Below are 21,956 nucleotides of genomic sequence, written 5' to 3' on the forward strand. Positions count from 1 at the left end.
CTGTTTATCATGGAAGAGCACCCTTCTTAAGAATTGCATAGTCCCATTGAATGTAGTAGAGAAAACAGGATATGATTGTCTTTTGAATTACACTATACAGATGGTGGTGTTTTTCTTTAAAACTTACGTTTCAACAATTATTTTGAGGAAATACAGTTTGGATTGGTCTAGAAGACTAGTAAGCGGATGATGGATCTGATCCTGTGGCTGTGTCACAATAATGCAAGATGTAAATTATATGTATTAACTTTTTTGTGTTTCAGATCGTAAATGGGTATTTCGTGCATTACTTTGCACCTAGTGAAATGCCAACATTTCCCAAAAACGTCATCTTTGTTGTAGATCAAAGTGGCTCTATGTCAGGCAGAAAAATTGAACAGGTAACTCACTTCTTAAATACAGAATTCCATTTGTATATTTATTCACAGTGTCTGTGCTATTGTATAAATAAAAGCTGATGATTCCACTGTAATTTCTAAAGGTGCTTCATATACCAGCAAAAACAACAAGGAGTCTGGTGGCACCTTAAAGACTAACAGATTTATTTGGGCATAAGCTTTCGTGAGTAAAAACCTCACTTCTTCGGATGCATCCGAAGAAGTGAGGTTTTTACTCACGAAAGCTTATGCCCAAATAAATCTGTTAGTCTTTAAGGTGCCACCAGACTCCTTGTTGTTTTTGTAGATACAGACTAACACGGCTACCCCCTGATACTTCATATACCAGCAGCACTCTAGGAAATAACAGTGACGTTCAGTTTTAAAACTCATGCTACTCCTGTAGACATGCAACATTTTCAGAGGCTAGAAGCCATCTTGCTCTTGGAAATATGCACATGCAACCTTATTAACTTGATAATTTTAAAGTTTAACCCCTTCCTAACATGGCTGTTGTTATAGATATCTCATCTTAATAAAGTTCTAGCTTTCTAACTTAGTTGTTCGCATATGAAAAATTTTGCTTTAGTATTTTTGTTTTCTTTTAATAAAAGTGGGAACAAATAAGATCACAGTGGAATGAAGCCAGTGGAAGTTTTACTCATTGACTTCACTGGAAGCAGAACTGGGCTTCGGTAGAGTATTTGCATCAGTAACAGTTACAAGATTAAGTCACCTGCAATGGCCTCAAATTGAAAGATAAAGTTACTATGGAGTTCTAACAAATGCCCTGATCCTCCACCTTATATTCCAATTTTCAAAGCCATTCCACCCTCGCCTCGGTGACCAGTCCTTGAAACAAACAGTATTACAGTGACTTCCTTCTTCTCCTCCTTCTCCAAAATAAGTTACTGAAATGGTTGTGTAAGCTTTGCATATTTTAGGACCCAATCCTTTTAGCCGTTACTCAAGTGAATAAACACACAGGGCCAAATACAGTGGGTGCAAATTCACTGATTTACACCAGGGCTGGTTATGGCCCATGCTTTTTACTGTAAAGATGATCAGAGAGAAGAACAATTTGCATAATGAAGTGATAATGGCACTGTCACAGAAGTAGGTGTTTAGCTGTGCAGTACTGCCAACCCAAAAAGTAAAAAAAAATAAAAATGAGTCAACCCCCTAAAATTATGAAACTGGCTTAAAATTATAAATTTAAAAAATTGGGGTTCTTTTTATTTGCCTTCTGATTTCTGAAGCTTTACTAAGTTCATTCACTTCATGTTTTCAAGCTTTAATTTTTCCACAACCATGGGAATTAGAAATTGTTTTAAAATGGAAGCTGAGATTCTCTTGCAGTGTCTTGATTTCAGCAGCTGGGAGTTAAGAACAACATCAAATATGATGAGACCTGCAATAAAATTGCAAGAGTTGGCAAAACTAGATGTGTACGAGGAAAGTTTAGATTATGTCTCTAATGTATCCTTGTCCTAAGGGTTGGATTTACATATCAAGAGATTCTTCCTTATTCAACTATATATGAGCCAAAGTTTATAAATTTGAAGCCGCTGACAAAGTGAATTACAACATTTGCACTCAGGTGTATAACACAAACAAATATTGTACTTGTAATATGTTACGTTCTTCTGAAGAGAAACCTCATTATTTAAAATAAACTATGCAGCAAAAATAAAGGTATCTTAATAAGCTGCAGCTCCATTTTAAATTCAAATTCTGATAAAATACACTTTCCCCCCACTTTTTAACAGACAAGAGATGCCCTCCTGAAGATTTTGGAAGACCTCAGACCTGAAGATCATTTTAGTTTAATAACCTTTAATAGCCTGGTTACTGAATGGAAGAATACTTTGTTACAAGCAACTGGACAAAATGTGGAAAGTGCTAAAAGATATGTTAAAACTGTTATGGCTCGTGGAGGTAAAGATGATATCTAAATACTTTTAAACATAGACACTCACCACAGAATATGTGAAATAACTCCTAGAACAAACTGTTGTTATTAATTTATGTTATATGGCACTTTTCAGAACAAATAAGATATGATACCTGTCTCAAAGAGTTTACACACTAATTTTAAACAGGAAGTACTAGTTATTTTCTAACAAATACTAGGGATGAAAAGGGACAAGAAGACTGGTTACATTAATAAGATCAACTGGCAAGTAAACTGTTATATGCACATATACAGATGTCCCACTACAGTTATGAAATGTAAGGTATAAGGGAGTTTTTCCTTTTTATATATGTGATTGTTTATAATAGAGCTAGTTGAAAATTTTCCAGTAGAACATTTTTCCTCAGAAAAGGCCAATATGTCAAAATTGAAATGGTCACAATATTTAATTTAAAAATAATTGAAATGAACTGTTTTGATAAGGTTCACCTTATTAGAATGGAATGTTTCAATTTTCCATTTTGAAAGAACTTTTAAAGGTATATTTTATTTTCTATAACATTATAATATATAATAAAATTTTAAAAAATAAAGTCAATTTAAATGCAACATTTCAATTGACTTGAAACAGAAATTTTTCAAAAAGTTGGTTTCAAAGGAAATTTGGAAAATTGATGTTTTGTTCTGATTTGCAACAAAAAACAAATTTGAAAATCACAGAATTTTCTGTAAAATGGAAATTCCAGTTCTCATACAGCTCTATTTTATAAGCAAAAGGTTAATATAACCATTAGTGAACAGTGATGCCCAAAAGTTTATTTTACTTTCTATTCTACTGCTATTAATTTTGTTTTACACTTGATTGAATGTTCAGGCCTCAGCATTTGATATCAATGTAGACCATCAGTGAGCAGCACAATCCTTAGACTCCTCAAATGAATCCAAGTAACATTTCTTAAATTCTGGTCTCACAGATACTGGTAGTTATTTTATATGGATCTGCTGAAACTCTAAAAAAGGGCCCCTGTCTATGTTCCTCTTCACAGAATACCCCAGAATAACTAATGTACAATTCAATATAACCCATCATTAGCAAACCAAGTAACTTAAAAGCTCAAATCATCCGCTCTCTCTAAAAATTCGCCACCTTTTATAATTTTTTTAAATCCAGTCAAATGCCTCTTTAAAACTGAGGTGAACTGATTGGGTTCTTTTGATTGTTTTTAGATGTAGAATCGTGTGTATTTTCTCTGTTGCAGGAACAGATATCAACAATGCCCTACTGACTGCAGCAAATACGCTGGATAAGGCCAACTATGCTGAGATATTGCAAGCACACAGCATTTCCATGATAATTTTGCTGACAGATGGTCAACCCACTGTTGGTAAGTTAATCACAATAAGGCAATTCCCCTTCCCCTAATTATGCATCTTTTACGTTGACATTCTGGTAGTTGTTGTACATGGTCTGTATACTAGAAAACCCACGCCCAGGAGTGGGATGGAAGTTCTCACCTATTCTTGGTCCACTCAAAATCTGGAGAGAGGCTACTTCTACAAACTATACATGAAAGGAACGTGGAAAGAGCTGAACTTGAGATGGTGGCAATAATCTGCATGTTTGAGCGTAAACCCTTTGACAAGAAACACAATCTAAACACAATCCCTTGTGCAATTTACAGTCTGTGAGAGGTGAGGCAGGCTAGCTGTGTATGGTTGAAACCTGAAGGCAACATACTTAAAGGTAAACCATGGGCACACATCAGTGCTGTGTTTGTGTACTATATGTGTGCATCCTTTTGGGCTTAGGTTACAACACTTTCTCCTCACTTCCCAAAATCTGACTGTATATTTTAATAGTACCTTTTATTCTGTAATCTTTTGTGAATTTTGATCTTAATTAGCAACTCACTGTGATATCACAAGATGGGGGGATTATGATGTGAGAAAGTAATTAAACAGCTAATTCTGATGACACAATTAAGCAATTATGACATGTAAGAAACATGCACCAAGTTCAGATGAGTCCTTAAGAAACAAAATATTCTGTTTTCATGCTAATTTCCTTAAGCAACTAGAAAAGAAAACACTGAAATCGCAGGCCCTGAAATGAGCAGAATTGTTTCTGAACAAAGATTTTCAAAGATTTGCATGAGGCATCTGCTTCTTTTCAATGACTGCAAGATAGAGTCAACCCATGACCCCTGTATATGCAAAACCCATAAGTGGTAGGCCTGTCTACTAACTCTCACAATCCAAATGACTTTTTTTTTAACTAAAAACAAAATTAAAAGATTAAAAAGATGGGGAAATTACCTTTGTCCCATAATATTACTACATAAATTAAGATTGTGCTGGTCTAGTAGTTAAAGCAGGAGACTGGGACTCTGAAGACCTTAATTCTGTTCCTGACTCATCATGTGACACTAAATCAATGGGATTGCTCACATGAGGAGAGGTTCCAGGATTGGCCCTTAGTGATTTTGAATATCGTGTTGTATGAAAAGCTTCAATCCAGTGACCACAGTGATGGCTAAATGGGGGCAGTTAGAGAACCAATGAAGTTTTTAAATCACAGTTCATCTGGATTGCCTATGAGCTAATTTATTTTCTCTCTCTATAAATATATATGTATAATTTCTGTTAATGACTTCCATCTCCATCCCTGTGCCTCCATCTTTAATTGTTTGTATTGTAGCTGTCCAACTCAATTTGTAAGTTCCTTGAGACAGAGTCTTGTCTAACCCATGTATTTTGTAAAACACTGTATGTAACTGGAGTGATCTGAATAATAGTAATAGGTGTTTCATGAGTGTATTAGGTGGAGAATTAGACCCAGTTGCTGAGAAAGCAGAGTGGTATTTTCATCCTCAACTAAGCAGAATTCAACAACTTATTTTTTTTAAAGTTTCACTTTGAATTATTTGTAAGACTTTTGAAGCAAAAATTTCAGTACATCTCATTGCTGTCTTTCTATATTTAAAAAAAACCCTCCCTCTCTCTCTCTCTTTCTCTGTATATATACACAAACACGTATTCTCTCTCTCTCTCTCTCTCTCTCTCTCTCTCTCTCTCTCATTCACACACACTGTATTTTCATTTTTTTAATAACAGGTGTTCAAGATGTTGAAATAATTCAACAAAATATACAGAAGGCTATCAAAGGAAAATATGTCCTCTATTGCCTTGGCTTTGGTTTTGATGTCAGTTACAAGTTCCTTGAGAAAATGGCCCTAGATAATGGAGGAATAGCTCGTCGTATATACGAGGACTCTGATTCAGATTTGCAGCTCCAGGTAGGGTTCTGTTAATAATTTAGGAAACATATTAACTAGTGACTCTGGCCTATTTAAATCAGCTAAAGGCATGCCATGAAACTCTTAACTGTGAGACCAACACAAATGAAAACCTTTGTGGGCTCTCAAAGAGAGCAAAAAGTTGTATCTGTTTTCTCCTCAAATTTTGTGTCCAAATGAAAGGCCAGTTTTTAGAGTGAACGAAAACGTTTGTGGCATACACAGGGCCAAATCTTGAAATTCTCTCATCTCTTCTGGGCAAATGAGTGAAAAATTGTAATTTTGTGTGAAGAGATGAAATCTGTCATTTAGTGTTACTGAAAGATACATTCTCTAATAGAAATGATTCTGTAGAAATTTTGATTCCTGGTTCAGATTTTTTACTTTTACTTATTTCTGTTTCTAAAACAAAAAAGAGAACTAACTATCCAAAACTCTAGGCATCCAGCCTGTAATTTGATACACAGCACAGGAGCACATTGGTCAAGCTCAACTATAAACTTTCACCAATAAACTGACCTGGAAGTTTTCTAAATGTTTGAAAAAGTTTGATCCATCCCCCTCTCCATATGCCTTTATTTTTTAGTTCTGGATGGATACTGAAGTACCAGATTACCATAAGAAATATAGCTTATGTGGAATTGCTTGTCTGATCAGAAAAATAACTTCACTAACCCTTGCCAAAAAGGCTTATTTTGTGAAGTTTCCATTATGCAGCTACAAGTGAATCAGATATGTATTTGTGTTTCTATGTGCCCATCTGAACTGAACCTTGGAGCCTATTGAAGTTCCCCCTCATCACTAGTCAGAATGTGAAATGTAGTCACCCTTAAATCCTGGGATTAAAGTAGCACACCGGTGAAACAGAATTTGTGATGCCACAGGTAATCCACCAGATTCCCTGTGTCGCTATCCATGGAAATCCAAATCCAATGTAAATCCAGTCAATATGCTAATAGACAAGGCAGTATATAAAGGGAGTTCCTAATATAGTTTTGTAGGAAGAGAAAAATAAACACCAGGCCTTTTGAGATGTGTTTAAATATTTGACAGGTTACTTACTTACAGTTAGTTATACAATCACTTGGTCTCTCTCTCTCTCTAGAGCTTTTATCAAGAAGTGGCTACTCCCATATTAAAGGATATTGAAATACAGTATGCAGAAAATTCCATCCTGGAATTAACTCAGAACAGTTTCAAACTGTTTTTTGATGGTTCTGAAATTGTGGTAGCTGGAAGAATTGACAATGAACTTGATGTTTTGCCAGTGGAAATTCAAGCTCAGTCAGTAAGTACTTATAAGTCCTGAGAGTTTTCTACACAAAGAGAAATTTGTACATATACTGTAAGGGGCATATTCTTGAAATTTCCATGGTCTCTTCTGTACATCAATAAAAAAAATTTAAAAATATCTTGTATATATTTTATGTTCACCTCTGCTTCTGGTATGTACAGACCAGAGAGAGGTTCTGTTGGTCCATAAAGTATCACCACATGTTCTAAACAGTGGTTTATTTATAAAGAATAGCTTGGGAAGAAGAAATGTCAGATATGAGTATAATTAAATAGTGTAATCACTAATGTGGCACAAATAGAGCATCTATTATGTCCTATTAGCTGTTCCTTCTTTTAGTCTTCCTGGAGCTTCTGAAAGTTATTCAGTTATGACTAGAAAGTATTTCATGGGTATTTGAGATCTAAGTTGTTATATTCCATTGAGGCATATATCTTGTTAAAATATCATTTTAATTAATCGTGTAAAGAGTGAGATTTTTTGATAATTCCGGCAGCTAAACTGAGAATAAGATAACACCCATTTGGTACGGAATGTAGCTCTCTGATGGTATGTATTGACTTATTATAACTAATTGAATTTAAATAGTTTAACACTGGTGCACTTTAAATATGGCAGGGCAGTTTTATTGTAAATATTGTAAGCAGCTGCCTGCTATCCAAACACTAAGAAATTTCATTGGGGAAAAAGTATCCTATAGCTGACATCAATTTTTTTTGCTTGGTCTTTTCAGGATCTTTTAAATAAATTATTTTTGAACTGGGTAAGGTCTTGAAACTTAAAGATATGATTATCTTTAAATTGTCTCTTGAGGGTCAATCTCTCTCTCTTTCTCAGCATACTAGTAACCTGATTTTTAAGGAGGAAGCAAATGTAAGAGAAAAGGAGAAAGTATTTCAACATCAGAAGTACATTTTTGGAAATTTCATTGAGAGATTGTGGGCTTACTTAACCATTCAACAGCTGCTAGAAAAATCGTAAGCTAATAAGCTAATAAAATCCTCATGTTGTGTATTATGAATTTATAAACTTCTTCATAAAAACAAACCAAAGATTCTTTATTCACATGATGGGAAAGGAAAGTGTGAATATTCCTGCACATAGCCTTAAAAATATACCCAGTGAAAAGAATACTTCAGGACTGTATAATAATGATCCAATACTTTGCAGTTTGACAGTGTTATATGCTGCTGTGTTTTGGATTATTATTGTGAAATGCTATAGTATTTATTTATATGGACTATACTGAGCTTCCATAGTACAGTCAAGTATATAGCTAGTGTAGGTGTTGCCAACTGCAAATGATTGAGGCATGTCCATAAATCATGCATTTTCAAGGTCCACTTGTATGTTTACTTGTAATTACAGAGGCCCTGACACACAAACACATGAGCATGGGCATAATTGTATAGGCATGAATATTTGAGTTATTCTAATGGGACTACTCATATTTAAAGTTACTAGAAAATCCCTAGGAGAAAGTTTGAGGACCCCTAACTAGTACTCAGCTGAAAAGTTCACTTTATTTTTTTAAGTCATGAATGCCAACATTAGTATTTCAGCTCAAGAGGAACAGCAGAAAAACCTGCAGGTGGCTCGAGCTTTGGAGCTATCTATGAAGTACAGTTTTGTTACACCTCTCACTTCCATGGTGGTCACCAAACCTGATGATCAACAGAAACTCCAGCTGGCAAACAAACCAGCTGAATCTGGTAAATTCAATTTGGAATGATCCTATTTCAGTTACAAACAATACAATCAATAGTTGCAGATCTATTATCTCCATGATCTAATTTTCGGTGGTAATGATGTAAACCAGGTTACACACCGCAAGTCTAATTTCAGACTACTATTTAAATGGAGGGGGAATAGTAAATAAGTAGTTAATTACATGAATTAATACTGAGCAAATGCTTATTGCTGAAGTTCCTTCCCTGCCCACTTCAAGAAAATCTTGCTCATTTCTCTCTCTGATTAAACTGAAACTAGTAAATAAAGAGAGAGACTAGAAAGAATGTCACTTCTTATAGGGCTTTTGTCTACTACATCTACAATCTCTTAAAACAAATTCTTTACCATGGTATTCAGACAATGAACCCCTCCTATTTCCCCCAATTTTCCTGTTTACTAAAACACATTTGAGTACATCAGCAACTGGTGGTTGAAGTATGATCCTAATCTGTCATCACTCCTCTGTCTAGATAATGAGAAGTCAAAATTTACTGGATTTTCAGGTAAGCGATCTCAGCTCTTCAAGTAATTTTTCCTTAATTGTCTGAGCTTTTGAGGCCTTCCACGCAACTTCATAGCAGTTCTCTGGGCTTGTCTACATGGGGAAGCACAGGAAAATTAGTCTGTCTGTAAAGTGTTAACTTTTGAATGCTGCATCTGATTAATTTCAAAATTTCAAAGAATGTTCTAGGCATGAATGAGCACAGACATACTGATATGGGGGAAAACTGGAAAACCAAAAGAGGGAAAATGGGGGACACATGGAGCTCCTGCCATCTGTTTAGTAGAGCCGCAGTTTAAGGCACTTCTGCAGCTGTCTATAGGTCAAAGAACTGGTTGATGGTGCCCATTAACATCATCCAGCATAACAACACCCTAACTCATCTCTGCCCATCCCAACAGAGTTTAACACTCTGAATGATTTATCCCCCAGACACAATGAAAAGAAATAATAATGGTGGGGAAAGGGGGAAATTGCAGGGGAGTAGGGTGGGGCCAAAAGATCCCCTGGCACAGGGTGGGGGGGGGGCGGGAAATAGGTAACCTGGCATGTGGGGAAGGGGAGAATACAGATGCCCTGGTATGGTGGAAAGAAGGAAAATGGAAAATTAGGGGGTATGGTTTAAGTGGGGAATGGCTGTGCATGCAGACTCTTGCGTGTGGAGGAAAATAGCAGACCCTGGCAATCTGACATGATGATAAGAGACTCTCTCCATGGGGCAACAGGAGAACACAGAGGCTGGCATGAGAGAGTGGGGCATTCCAGAGAGTCCTGGAAATAAAGGAGGATGAGGAGGTGGCAGATAGGGAGCTTCCAGGGGAAGAATGGAGGGATGCAAGGAAGCATTGGGGGATGCAATGAGGTTGGCCTACAGAAGCAACGAAGTGTGGATTCCCCTTGTTGTTTCTAGAGACACATGAATAGGCTCAGATTTGGTCCTATTAGCTGTGAAATATTAAAATGAGGTTTTGTCTTTTATTTGAGGAAACATTTTGATACTGGGAAATGTATAATTGAAATAGGGGTAAAATGTGAACTATGAACAACAGAAAGCAGCAACCTCCACATAGGGAGTGGTGAGAATAATCTAGCCCCCAAAGTAGGAAGTCTCTCTTTCTAGTGCTTTTAGGGCTAGTCCTGTAGCCTTTACTCATATGAATATTAACAAGAGTTAAAAAAACTTTTGAAGTGATAAATGGTATTGACTGTATTTTCTGCCACCAGGTAACAAACTCTCAAAAAGCCATATAGCGAAAGCCTTAAGTTTCAGAAGGGTTCATGATGAGAGTATGTGTAAGTTATCTTACTTTTCCAACTATTGAGATTATTTCTTTAAATAATAATCTAAAGTATTTAAATCTCATGTTTGTGATTCTGATTGTAGTGAAAAATTAGATATATATTTTGTTCTAAAATCTTAACCCATTTGTATTAAAAACAGTTAAAAAGTTCTCTGAAAGTTGCATGTTTCAAATGAAAACTGTGGGTTTGCTAGCTCATAAAAAGTTAATTCTATTAATCAATACACTTCAAGATTTTAGGTCTAATTTACACAGGGCACAGACAGATCTTGGTGCTGCTTCCATTGAAGTCAAAATTAATTTCAATAGCAGAATTGGACCTATACATTCTTGGGAAAACTTGTATCTGTTGTTTTAATAGTCATGCCCTACATTGCAACCCGGATCTTCTAGTCTTGCTAGGCTGGTCTATACTGGAGAAATTTTCCACTGTCATCACCATTTCAAACACACTTCTGGTCAGATTTGATGTTTGTGCTACAACCCCTCTGTGCCAGATAGGCAGGGGTGGGCCAAAGGGAGGGACATATTGGGACAGGGAGGAGGCATGGTTGGGGCAGACGTGTGCCTTTGCAATTTTGCACCTCTGCAAAAACCACAAGGGCAGTGAAACTGTGGGAGGACAGTTCTCAGGGCTCTCCTAACTTGCCTGGGGACTGCACCAGCTCTCACATCCCCTGAATTGGGGTGGTGCAATCTTTGCACTGTATATGAATCTGTCCCCTCCTCTCCATAAGCACAAGTTGCCAGGATGGTGCACAAGTGTTACCAGCACCTTAATACTTATTCAGAGCAAGTCTCCCCAACATTGTATGTCCTGCATCTGGTTATACTGTGCTGCTGCAATGTGGCCATTAAGTCCTAGCATTACTATAGCATTGGTTCATTTGGTGTAATCTCACAGTCCCCCTCCACTGTCTTCAGTGACTTCTTTATTGACAGCTGGTGGGACCTGTGCTGGGATCCCTGAGAACCCTGCAGTGAGTGCTGTTTGTCATCTTGCTTCACTGGTGTAACTGAAACGAACAGCATTGCAATTTGCAATGGTGATATTTTCTCACATAGAGCAGTCTTGTAATTAACTAGTTTTGGAATAGAGGAAATCTCTATAACTTATTTTATCTTCTGGAAGCAATTCAGAGATATAATCTGTAGCATCTACAGTTACTTTGGCAGTTACATGAGAATATGTTTTAGAATTTTTGTATTTTTTTTAAATTACTTATTTTTACTTACTACTGCCGAAAGCAAGGAACAAATAATACTGGTTTGAAGCAAGCCATAGAAGGTGGCCTTAATAGGAACTTTTACTTATCTGGGGAATGAGAGCTTTCAGGGCATGGCAGAGTAAGGAATGAGGTTTTCTTAGGGTTACCATATTTTGTGCCTCCAAATGGGGACACTCCCCGGGGGCCCGGCCCCGCCCCCCGCCCCAACTCCGCCCCTCCCAAAGTCTCCGCCCCCTCCCCTGCTTCCCGCGAACATTTAATTCGCGGGAAGCCTGAAGCAGGTAAGGGGGGGGGGGAGGAGGCGCGGCCCAGGCTGGTCCCCCCACGGCTCCAGCCTGGGTCGGCTCGGGCCCTGGGGTGCCGGCCCCGACCGACCACCCCCCGGCTCCCAGCCCCGCGGGCCCGGCGCACCCCCCGGCTCCCCGACCCCGGCTCCCGGCCCGGCGCACCCCCCGGCTCCCCGACCCCGGCTCCCGGACCCCGGCGCACTCCCCGGCTTCCGGACCCCGGTGCACTCCCCGGCTCCCGGCCCCGGCTCCCCGACCCCGGCGCACTCCCCGGCTCCCCGACCCCGGCTCCCAGCCCGGCTCCCCGACCCCGGCTCCCAGCCCGGCTCCCCGACCCCGGCTCCCCGACCCCGGCGCACTCCCCGGCTCCCGGCCCCGGCTCCCTGACCCCGGCGCACGCCCCGGCTCCCCGACCCCGGCTCCCCGACCCCGGCTCCCCGACCCCGGCTCCCAGCCCGGCTCCCCGACCCCGGCTCCCAGCCCGGCTCCCCGACCCCGGCGCACTCCCCGGCTCCCCGGCGCACGCACCGGCTCCCCGACCCCGGCGCACTCCCCGGCTCCCGGCCCCGGCTCCCCGACCCCGGCGCACGCCCCGGCTCCCCGACCCCGGCTCCCAGCCCGGCTCCCCGACCCCGGCTCCCAGCCCGGCTCCCCGACCCCGGCGCACCCCCCGGCTCCCCGACCCGGGCTGCCGGCCCGGCGCACCCCCCGGCTCCCGGCCCCGCGGGCCCGGCGCACACCCCGACCCCGGCTCCCGGCTCCGCGGGCCCGGCCCGGCTCCCCGACCCGGCTCCGCGGGCCCGGACCGGCCCCGCGCCCCCCGGCTCCCGGCCCCGCGCCCAGCCCGGCCCCCTGCACCATGCCCCCGGCCCCGGACAAAGAGGCCCCGGCCGAGCCTCCCGATTTTCCCGGACATGCCCGGCTTTTGGGGATTTCCCCCCGGACGGGGATTTGAGCCCCCAAAAGCCGGACATGTCCGGGAAAATCCGGACGTATGGTAACCCTAGTTTTCTTGCCATCCTGTGTCTTATTTAGGGAACTCTGAGAGTAGTGCTCCAGAAGTAGGAGGATGAGACTTCTATTCCTTCCTCTCCTCAAGACACTGAGGATATTTTCCTATTAATTATTAATTTTTATTCTTATTTGGGAATTGTTTACCATGTGTTTGCATGGCAAGGAACTGGAATGAAGAATGGGAGTGAAAGGTGACTTACTCTTTTTCTTGCTTTTTCTCTACACTGTTACAGCACTGTATTCTTTCTTAACTTCCCCCTAAACTCTTTCTCCCCGTGTTATATGGGCTACTGAATGGTGCAGTGGGACTGCAGCTCAGCTAAAGTTGAAAAGAAAGATTTGTGTTCCATATAAAAGATATTCTCTCCGGTTTGTTTTTTTCCCCTTCTCTGAAGTGGAGAGAAATAGTGTTTTCCTCAGTGGCTGGGAGTAGAAAGGATTTGACTCTACCATTTACTTCCTAGCTATAAGCAGCCATTATCATAGAATCATAGAATATCAGGGTTGGAAGGGACCTCAGGAGGTCATCTACTCTAACCCTCTGCTCAAGCAGGACCAACCCCAACTAAATCATCCCAGCCAGGGCTTTGTCAAGCTGGGCCTTAAAAACCTCTAAGGATGGAGATTCCACCACCTCCCTAGGTACCCCATTCCAGTGCTTTACCACCCTCCTAGTGAAATAGTTTTTCCTGATATCCAACCTAGATCTCCTGCACTGCAACTTGAGACCATTGCTCCTTGTTCTGTCATCTGCCGCCACTGAGAACAGCCTAGCTCCATCCTCCTTGGAACCCCCTTTCAGCTAGTTGAAGGCTGCTATCAAATCCTTCCTCACTTGTCTCTTCTTGCTAGCCTAGTTGTGACTAACTGAAAGTCACAAGTGCAGCAATTCCCAGTCAGTAGAACCTGAGGTAGCACGAGTCTTCTGATATGGAACTTCCTGCAGTAAAAACATAGGAAAAGATAGCTTTTTGAGGACAATCTCAAAAATTGATCATAAAGAACTTGATTATTCTGCGGTAAATGAGGGAAACTTTACCCATGTTTCTTTTGGCTTGGTTAGGATTTATTTTAATTTGTTAATAAATCTTATTTTTAAATCATATTACCACCTCTTGTTATGGAACACCATATTACAATTCAGCCAGTCAGCCTGTGATAGTCTATTAGTCACATTGTAAACTTTCCCCACACTTTTCTTTCTTAATATATCCCCTTCCTGGCTTACAGCATTCCTAGTGTACCTGCACAGCTCGATCAATGTACCTCTATTCTGATTTGCAGCACCCTTGTTATATCAGTTTTGGGCCTATTGAACAAGCAATACTAGTCATGTATAATCATGCCTTCGGTTTTTTGGTTGTTTTTTTCATACCCAAAAATTATAGCACCACAAAAGTAAGCGATGGAAAAACCTACAGACCACTGTGATGTTCCCCTGGTGTTATCTGGACCAGTAGGGTTACCATACGTCCTCTTTTTCCCGGACATGTCCGGCTTTTCGACACTCAAACCCCCGTCTGGGAGGAATTGCCAAAAAGCCGAATATGTCCGGGAAAATGGCGGCTCTGCTCCTCTGCTGACTCTTCGGCTCTGTTTAAGAGCCGAGCTGCCCAAGCGCTATGGGCTTCAGGCAGCCCCCCTTGCCTCCGGACCCTAGCCGCGCAGGGTCCGGAGGCAAGGGGGCTGCCCGAAGCCCAAGCACTACCGGCTTCACGGTTTGCCAGGCAGCCTCCAGACCCTGCGCCCCCGGCTGGGCGCTTCCCCTCCCGGGCTCCAGATGCGCTGGGCAAGTGCCGGCCGGGGGCGCAGGGTCTGGGAGCTGCCCGGCAAACCATGAAGCCGGTAGCACTCAGGCAGCCCTTTCCCCGTGGCTGGGAGTGGGAGGGAGGAGGGGGCAGGAAGGGGCGGAGTTGGGGTGGGGCTGGGGGTGGGGAAATGGGCGGGGCCAGGGCCCGTGGAGGGTCCTCTTTCTTATTTAATAGATATGGTAACCCTAGGACCAGTGATCTACTAGATCACTCCAATACTTGACTCTGGGAGCCAGTCTTACTCTGCTCTGCTGTGAGAACCCCCACTCCTGGGCTGTTCACGCACAGCCTCTGGCATATCATAGAATCATAGAATATCAGGGTTGGAAGGGACCTCAGGAGGTCATCTAGTTCAACCCCCTGCTCAAAGCAGGACCAATTACCAACTATTTTTTTTACCCCAGATCCCTAAATGGCCCCCTTAAGGATTGAGCTCACAACCCTGGATTTAGCAGGCCAATGCTCAAACCAAGCTACTCCTTGGAATGTGCAACTGAATGACACTAGCTAATATCTCCGGTCCCAGCTACAACCCTAGGAACGTCCATCTTGCAGTGTCCAGTTATGCCCACTGGATGCTGCAAGCTTATATCAGTTCGTCAATTTAACAAAGAAATTGATATACACCAGGCTTGTTCATGACATGCTTCAAACCAAATGCACTGCTTCACGTAGAATAAACAAACAAATTTATGAACTACAAAGATAGATTTTAAGTGATTATAAATCAAAGCACAACAAGTCAGATTTGGTCAATTGAAATAAAAGCAAACCGCATTCTAAGCTGATATTAACACTTTCAGTGCCCTTACAAACTCAGATGCTTCTCACCACAGGCTGGCTGGGTTGCCCTTCAGCCAAGCTCTCCCCTTTGATCAGTGCTTCAGTCGCTTGGTGGTGAGGTCTGTAGATGGAGGTGGAAGAGAGAGCCATCATGGCAAATGTCTCTTCCTTTTATCATGTTCTTTTCTTCCCTTTTGACTTTGCGCCCCCACCCTTCAGGGTCAGATGAGCATTACCTCATTAGTCCCTGACTGACCAAGGGAAGGGGGGTGGGTGACTCACTCAAGAATCCAACAGATCCTTTGTTGCTGCCTAGGCCAGTGTCCTTTGTTCCTGTGAGGCTGGGCTGAGTTTGTCCCATGCATGCCCTGATGAGGTGTGAACTGCCCCTCTGTTCCTGGAGAGTTTTGCCTGGGCTTGTTTTAAGCCATGAGGACACATTTTCAGCCTCATAACTATAGACATGAAATTACAACCTATAACATTACTATAACATTACCATAACAACAATGCTCAGTGCATCATGAGCCTCCCGAAGACATCCAACATGACAAACTTTGCATTGGATACCACACAATCATTTTATTAGGATGAACATGGGGATGCAGGGTGTTCCTCTCAGATACAGAGTGTCACCCATTTAGTTTCACTGCAGAATGGTTTCCTACAGTGTTATTTAATAAAGCTTTCTCCACTTCTAAGAGATTAGGCTTCCCTTCTGTCAGGGTTCCCTCCCCACTCTAAACTCTAGGGTACAGATGCGGGACCCGCATGAAAGACCCCCTAAGCTTATTTCTACCAGCTAGGCACAAATTCTACCCCAAGGCACAAATTCTTCCTTGCCCTTAGACGGTATGCTGCCACCACCAAGTGAGTTAGACAAAGATTCAGGAAAAGGACCACTTGGAGTTCCTGTTTCCCCAAAATATCCTCCCAACCCTCTTCACCCCCTTTCCTGGGGAGGCTTGAGAATAGTATACCAACCAAATAGGTAACCAAGGTGAGCACAGACCAGACCCTTGGGTTTTTAGGATACTAAAAACCCAATCAGATTCTTAAAAACAGAACTTTATTATAAAGAAAAATGTAAAAGAAGCACCTCTGTAAAATCAGGATGGAAGGTAATTTTACAGGGTAATAAGATTTAAAACACAGAGGATTCCCCTCTAGGCAAAACTTTAAAGTTACAAAAAAACAGGAATAAACCTCCCTCTTAGCATAGGGAAAATTCACAAGCTAAAACAAAAAATAATCGAACGCATTTCCTTGCTATTACTTACTCTTTCTGTAATATTAGATGTATCATTTCAGTAGGAGCTGGATTACTTGCTTGGTCTCTCTCTTTGTCTCAGAGAGAACAACAACAGAGCACACAGCAAAAATCTTCCCCCACAAATTTGAAAGTATCTTCTCCCCTTATTGGTCCTTTTGGTCAGGTGCCAACCAGGTTATTTGAGCTTCTTAACTCTTTACAGGTAAAGGAGGGATTTTATGCTACCCTTAGCTGTATGTTCATGACACCTTCATTTCCTCAACTTTTCTGCACTTAACTAGGGATGAGTGGGCACATAGTCAACCCTATATTTTGCAGTGACAAGTGCAAATAGAGACACATGAAACCTCAATAGATGTCAGTAAAAAATGTAGTGTATTTTCTGGGGGAAGGAGAAGAAGAGAGTAACAGTAGTAAGAAATATCTCATTTTTAAAATGCTACCAATAAGAAGCATGATGCTAGCTTGAAATGTAATTCAGACATGGTATTCTCTTTCTCCATTTAGTAACGGATGGAGGCCTGCATGCTTATCCCGTTAGTATTCTCACCAGTACGCTAAACTCTTAATTATCTGTTTGTTTGTTTGTTTGCTTAAAATAATCATATAAAGGTTTAAATCAACATCAGTCTTAAAAAACACATTTCAGTCTCATGTTTATGATGATGATTGTGGATGTTTATTTGATACTAATTTACCAACAGAATATGATCTACAGGCATATATATTTAGGACAAAATAGTATTTTAAAGTAATTTTCCTATTTTTAAAAATTACTAATATTTAAAACCTCTGAAAATAAAATCGATAAAGCTTTACAAGTAAGTTGAAGAAAATAAATGCCAGTAATAAACACAATTCAAGGTTTTAGACATAGTTTAACCCACACAGGGAATAGATTTCATCTGCTATATGAATACCAGACTTGTCTACAAAGTGAGATATAACATCACTCGGGATACCTATTTTTGACAGATGTAACTGGGGAAATACATAGGACTCATCCACAGTTCTGGATTCGGTTGTACATGCAACTTGAAAAGACAGTACATGGCATATAAAATTGTGCATTGTTGCCACAAGATATAATTGAAACCCAGAGTTTTGAAAGATTTTTTTTAAAGAATTAGACATTTATATAGATAAGGAGAACTCTAGTAGCTACATGTGATAGGATAAAAATATATAAGGGACATATAGACATTAGGTGTCTGGAGTTAGGAAAAACTTCCCCCATGCAGATATATGTTGGTGCATAGTTATCTACGGTGGAGCTTTCATGCCATCCTCCAAAGCACCTGGTACTGATCACAATTAGAGAACAGATATTGGACTAGATGGACTACTGAACTAATTTGGGATGGCAACTTCTGTGCTCTGAAAACTATTTAAACAGTAAAAGGAGACTATATGGATCGGAAGTAAATCCATGTCCACTTAGGACTTTACTGTTGTCACTCTGCTGTATGCCAGAGTCATTCAGAACTCATGGCAGCTGGGATAGAATTCAGATCTTCCTGCCCCAAAAGCTTCCTGCCCCTGCCACTTCAGCTATTGGTTTTTAATCTTCAGCTAGCAAAACCAAACTTGTCAACCTTCCAACCTGCGAATGGGTTACACTAGGAACCAAAATGTGTTATCAATGACTGAAATATGGAACACTGGTATTTCTTTGGATCAGCCCGTGCTCCTCAAGTCACCTAGCTGTCCAAAGAAAATAAATATAAGCTATATACAACAATTATATTAATGAAAATTTCTTTTAGGGTTTAGTCACATAAGTTAAGAAATATAGAGTTAAATTGCCACAGCAGCCTTAACCCTGCTCTTGTATAATGCACAAGGACCTTCATTTGGGAATAAAAAAAACATCCCACACCCACCTTGAGTTCTGGTTCTGAAACTGATAAGAAAGAATGCAGAATTCTTTTAAATTATTGAACTTTTCCTCGCCAGTAAGAAGTGATCGATATTTTGATGTTTCTCTAGCAAGGGGTGAGTGAACTTACAGCTTCAAGTTCATCATTTTTAATGTAATTTAAAAATCAAGAACTGAAATTACTACTGTGTAAGCAGCAAGACATTCAAGTAACTCTAAATCACAGAGGCACTGAAGTAGCTGAGTGACCCCAAAGCCACAGCAATTCAAGCCAGCAAAAGACATTGATACAGAAAACAAGTGGGAACTGGAGTGCATTTAGCTTCATAAAACCAGAAATTGCACCATTGTTCTGCATCCTGCCAGGGGCTGAATGCCCTCAACTTTCACTGTGGCCTATGAGGGTGCAGGGAATTCAGATCTATGCAGGAGGCTTTGTAGGATCAGGACACAAAAGCCAGAACGTCTGCATGCATTCAGGGGACCATCTGAAAGTTTGGAGGAAAGGGTACTTTACAATTAAAGTATGTACACAAGCAAGGGTGGGAGAGATTTTCTCATAGAAACTGCTTCATTCATAATATTTTGCATTGGGTGGTCACTGAATCTTGTTCTTAAATCCTCATGTTTTAGATTACATTCAGAGAGTACCGAAAACTGGTAAGTTACTTTGTTTTGTTGTTACTGTCTTCTTTACCCTGGAGACATATGGAGCAGGATTCCCACCCAACATCATCCTTTCTCAATGACTTTGCACTGACATATTTTATAGATGACTATTTGAGGACACGATTACAGTTCATGATCTTTAATCATAGTGGACCTGGTTATTTGTTTTTATCACTAATAATTTCAAACTTTTCTTAGTGGCATATTTTGTCCTCAGATCCACAGCTCAGTGGATCTGGTGCAGTTTTGCTGTGCATGGAGTGGGGTCATGGTTCAAGACCACTGTAAAGGGGCTGCATGGATGATCAGTGAATCCACTAGCCATTTCCTCATGTGGGGAGGGAACAAGAGCTGCAAATACTATTGCAGATTCAGAGCTGCAGTCATGGTGCAGACCCAGTGCTGCCCCATGGGCTGAAGGGGGGAAAGAATACATCTCTTCTCCCTGAGAGATCCTCTCTATAATATAGGTCAGACCCACAACTACAGGATGGAGAGGGACAGAAATGTGGGCAATATGCCATAAACAGAAAATTTAAAAACTATTTGCTTAATAATACTAATGCCAATTTTTAAAAATCTTCTAAATTTTGGTCTCTTCTTTCAATATATTAGGTCAAAGAGCTATACTGTTAGACGTGACAGAACAATCACCAGACAGTAAGTTATAAGAATTAATTTTAACTGGATGACTCGGAATTGATGAAACAATGGGTGATCTCTTATTTCTAGTCATTGAACTAATCTATCCCAAGTTGGCAGTGACCAAAAATTACCACCATCTGGTAACTGTTCTGTTTTTAGGTGTACTTATTTGTTCCTAGTAAGAAGGAATCCAAATCACAAAAAATCCACCATTACAATTGGCAATAATTGAAAACATTGGTCTCGGTCCCAGTATAGACTAAAAGAATGGAACGTGCATGAACACTGTACTACCTTCTCATCTCGAAACAGTGGTCTGTCCAGATCAGGTTGAGAGATACACTTTAGTGGGGTAGATTACTATGTTGGTGTCCATGTTCTTTCTCTTTTGTGGACACACAACTTAAATTTCCAGGTCTGTTAATCCAGGACCATTCACCAGCACTAAATGGAACTAGCACAAATACAACATTTCCAAGCCCTTTCTAACAGGGTTTTAGCCCTGAACATCAAAAGTCTAATGTGATATGTTGTTTTTCCTTGGGCCATATTGTGGCATTTATTTTTAAACAGAACTCTCTTGAAATCAGTGGAGAGTTCTGCTTAAAATTCTTTGGTACAATATTGTCCCTTATTAAATATTTCAAATGAAAAAAATGTTTTACTGAAATGTTCATCTAAATTTTAAACATTTTAGTTTTCAGGACTGTTCAAACAACACCACAGCTTCTTAGTAAGTAATATATGTTATAATATTGCTTTAAAACTCTAAATGTTGACAAAACAAGCTACATGTTGCTCACTACAATTAACACATCAACAAAACTCCATAAGGTGAAAACACTGAGAAATGTACCTATTGAATAGGCACCTTGATTGTATCAGGAAAACAAGCTGATTTTGCTTTTATTCAGCATAAATAATATAATACATTTTTCTCATGAAGCTGTTAAAGATCTTTACAAACCATAAGTAAATTAATCTTCACTACATCCCTGGAATGGAGTTAGGTAGTATTATTCCCTTTTTACATATAGTTTAAACTCAGACAAAGAAAAATTAAGGGGTTTGTCCAAAGTCACATGAATAGTCAATCACCAAGAAGTCCTGTCTCTTAGCTCCCTGCTCAAACCAGATAATAATTTATCATTTTATATATCTTTTTTATTCTTCACTGTTTGTACTAAATATTCTTGAAACTTCGTTTCTCTGCTTACCATTTTGGAGCTTGATGCTGTTTCCTCTGCAGTCACAGAAGTTTTGCTATTGACTTAAGTGGAAAGAAGAGCCAGGTCTTTTGTCTTTTCTGAAAAGAAAAATACTTATTTCCCCTCCCCTCAGTAGACCCATCTCCTAAGGCACACATGGAATGAAACAAGCTTCCATAGGAGTTGATAAAGATTATGATGTATAAGCCCCCCAAAATCAGGAAATGCCAAAGTTAAGGTGGTATGTACAATGCTAAATCTAGCCTTTGTGCATATGCATGATGATATGTAGCCTAATTCTGATCTTACTTTTGCTGCTGTACATCAGGAGCTAGCTCTCTTAAATTCATTGGTGTTAAATTGGTGTAAGTGAGCAGAATCAGAAGCACAGTTTCTAATTATGTGATCAAATACCATTTCTAATACAATAGATAGTAATATCATTCCATTTTCTCTCTCATATTGTGAGACACAGTTTGTGTATAAATGATTTGCATGAATTCTGCCTTGCATATTCACAATGGTATGCAGACCAAAAGATGATGTCAATATTATATTTCCCAAAATAAAAACTTCTCTAATTTACAGTTAAGGTTACTTGATATATTTCCTATCAATGTGATCACTAAACATCAAGGAAATCACCAGTAAAGATGATATTAACATTCAGCTCAACCTTAATGCGTGTTCTTTGCCACACAAACATTACAACACCCAATCACATGCTCAGACTTGTCAACTC

The 21,956-nt window shown here is 40.4% G+C and overlaps 1 protein-coding gene across 10 annotated transcripts in view; it reads left to right on the top strand.

Moving 5' to 3' along the window:
* The window catches only part of LOC101948094 (inter-alpha-trypsin inhibitor heavy chain 4), a 44,323-nt gene that overhangs the window by 13,721 nt on the left and 8,646 nt on the right, over positions 1-21,956 (top strand). The window contains exons 7-19 of one of the 10 annotated variants that reach the window (XM_065551293.1): positions 264-380; positions 2,147-2,315; positions 3,552-3,677; positions 5,407-5,588; positions 6,694-6,876; positions 7,720-7,859; positions 8,437-8,594; positions 9,084-9,116; positions 10,340-10,408; positions 17,321-17,365; positions 19,326-19,352; positions 19,977-20,021; positions 20,704-20,739. In XM_065551293.1, the coding sequence (XP_065407365.1) occupies positions 264-380; positions 2,147-2,315; positions 3,552-3,677; positions 5,407-5,588; positions 6,694-6,876; positions 7,720-7,859; positions 8,437-8,594; positions 9,084-9,116; positions 10,340-10,408; positions 17,321-17,365; positions 19,326-19,352; positions 19,977-20,021; positions 20,704-20,739 (1,330 nt within the window). The remainder of the gene's footprint in view (positions 1-263; positions 381-2,146; positions 2,316-3,551; positions 3,678-5,406; positions 5,589-6,693; positions 6,877-7,719; positions 7,860-8,436; positions 8,595-9,083; positions 9,117-10,339; positions 10,409-17,320; positions 17,366-19,325; positions 19,353-19,976; positions 20,022-20,703; positions 20,740-21,956) is intronic. The other 9 variants (XM_065551294.1, XM_024099968.3, XM_065551295.1 and 6 more) reach the window with 9 other exon arrangements.

This window comes from Chrysemys picta, chromosome 7, assembly GCF_011386835.1.
Source record: "Chrysemys picta bellii isolate R12L10 chromosome 7, ASM1138683v2, whole genome shotgun sequence".
Lineage (NCBI taxonomy): Eukaryota > Metazoa > Chordata > Testudines > Emydidae > Chrysemys > Chrysemys picta.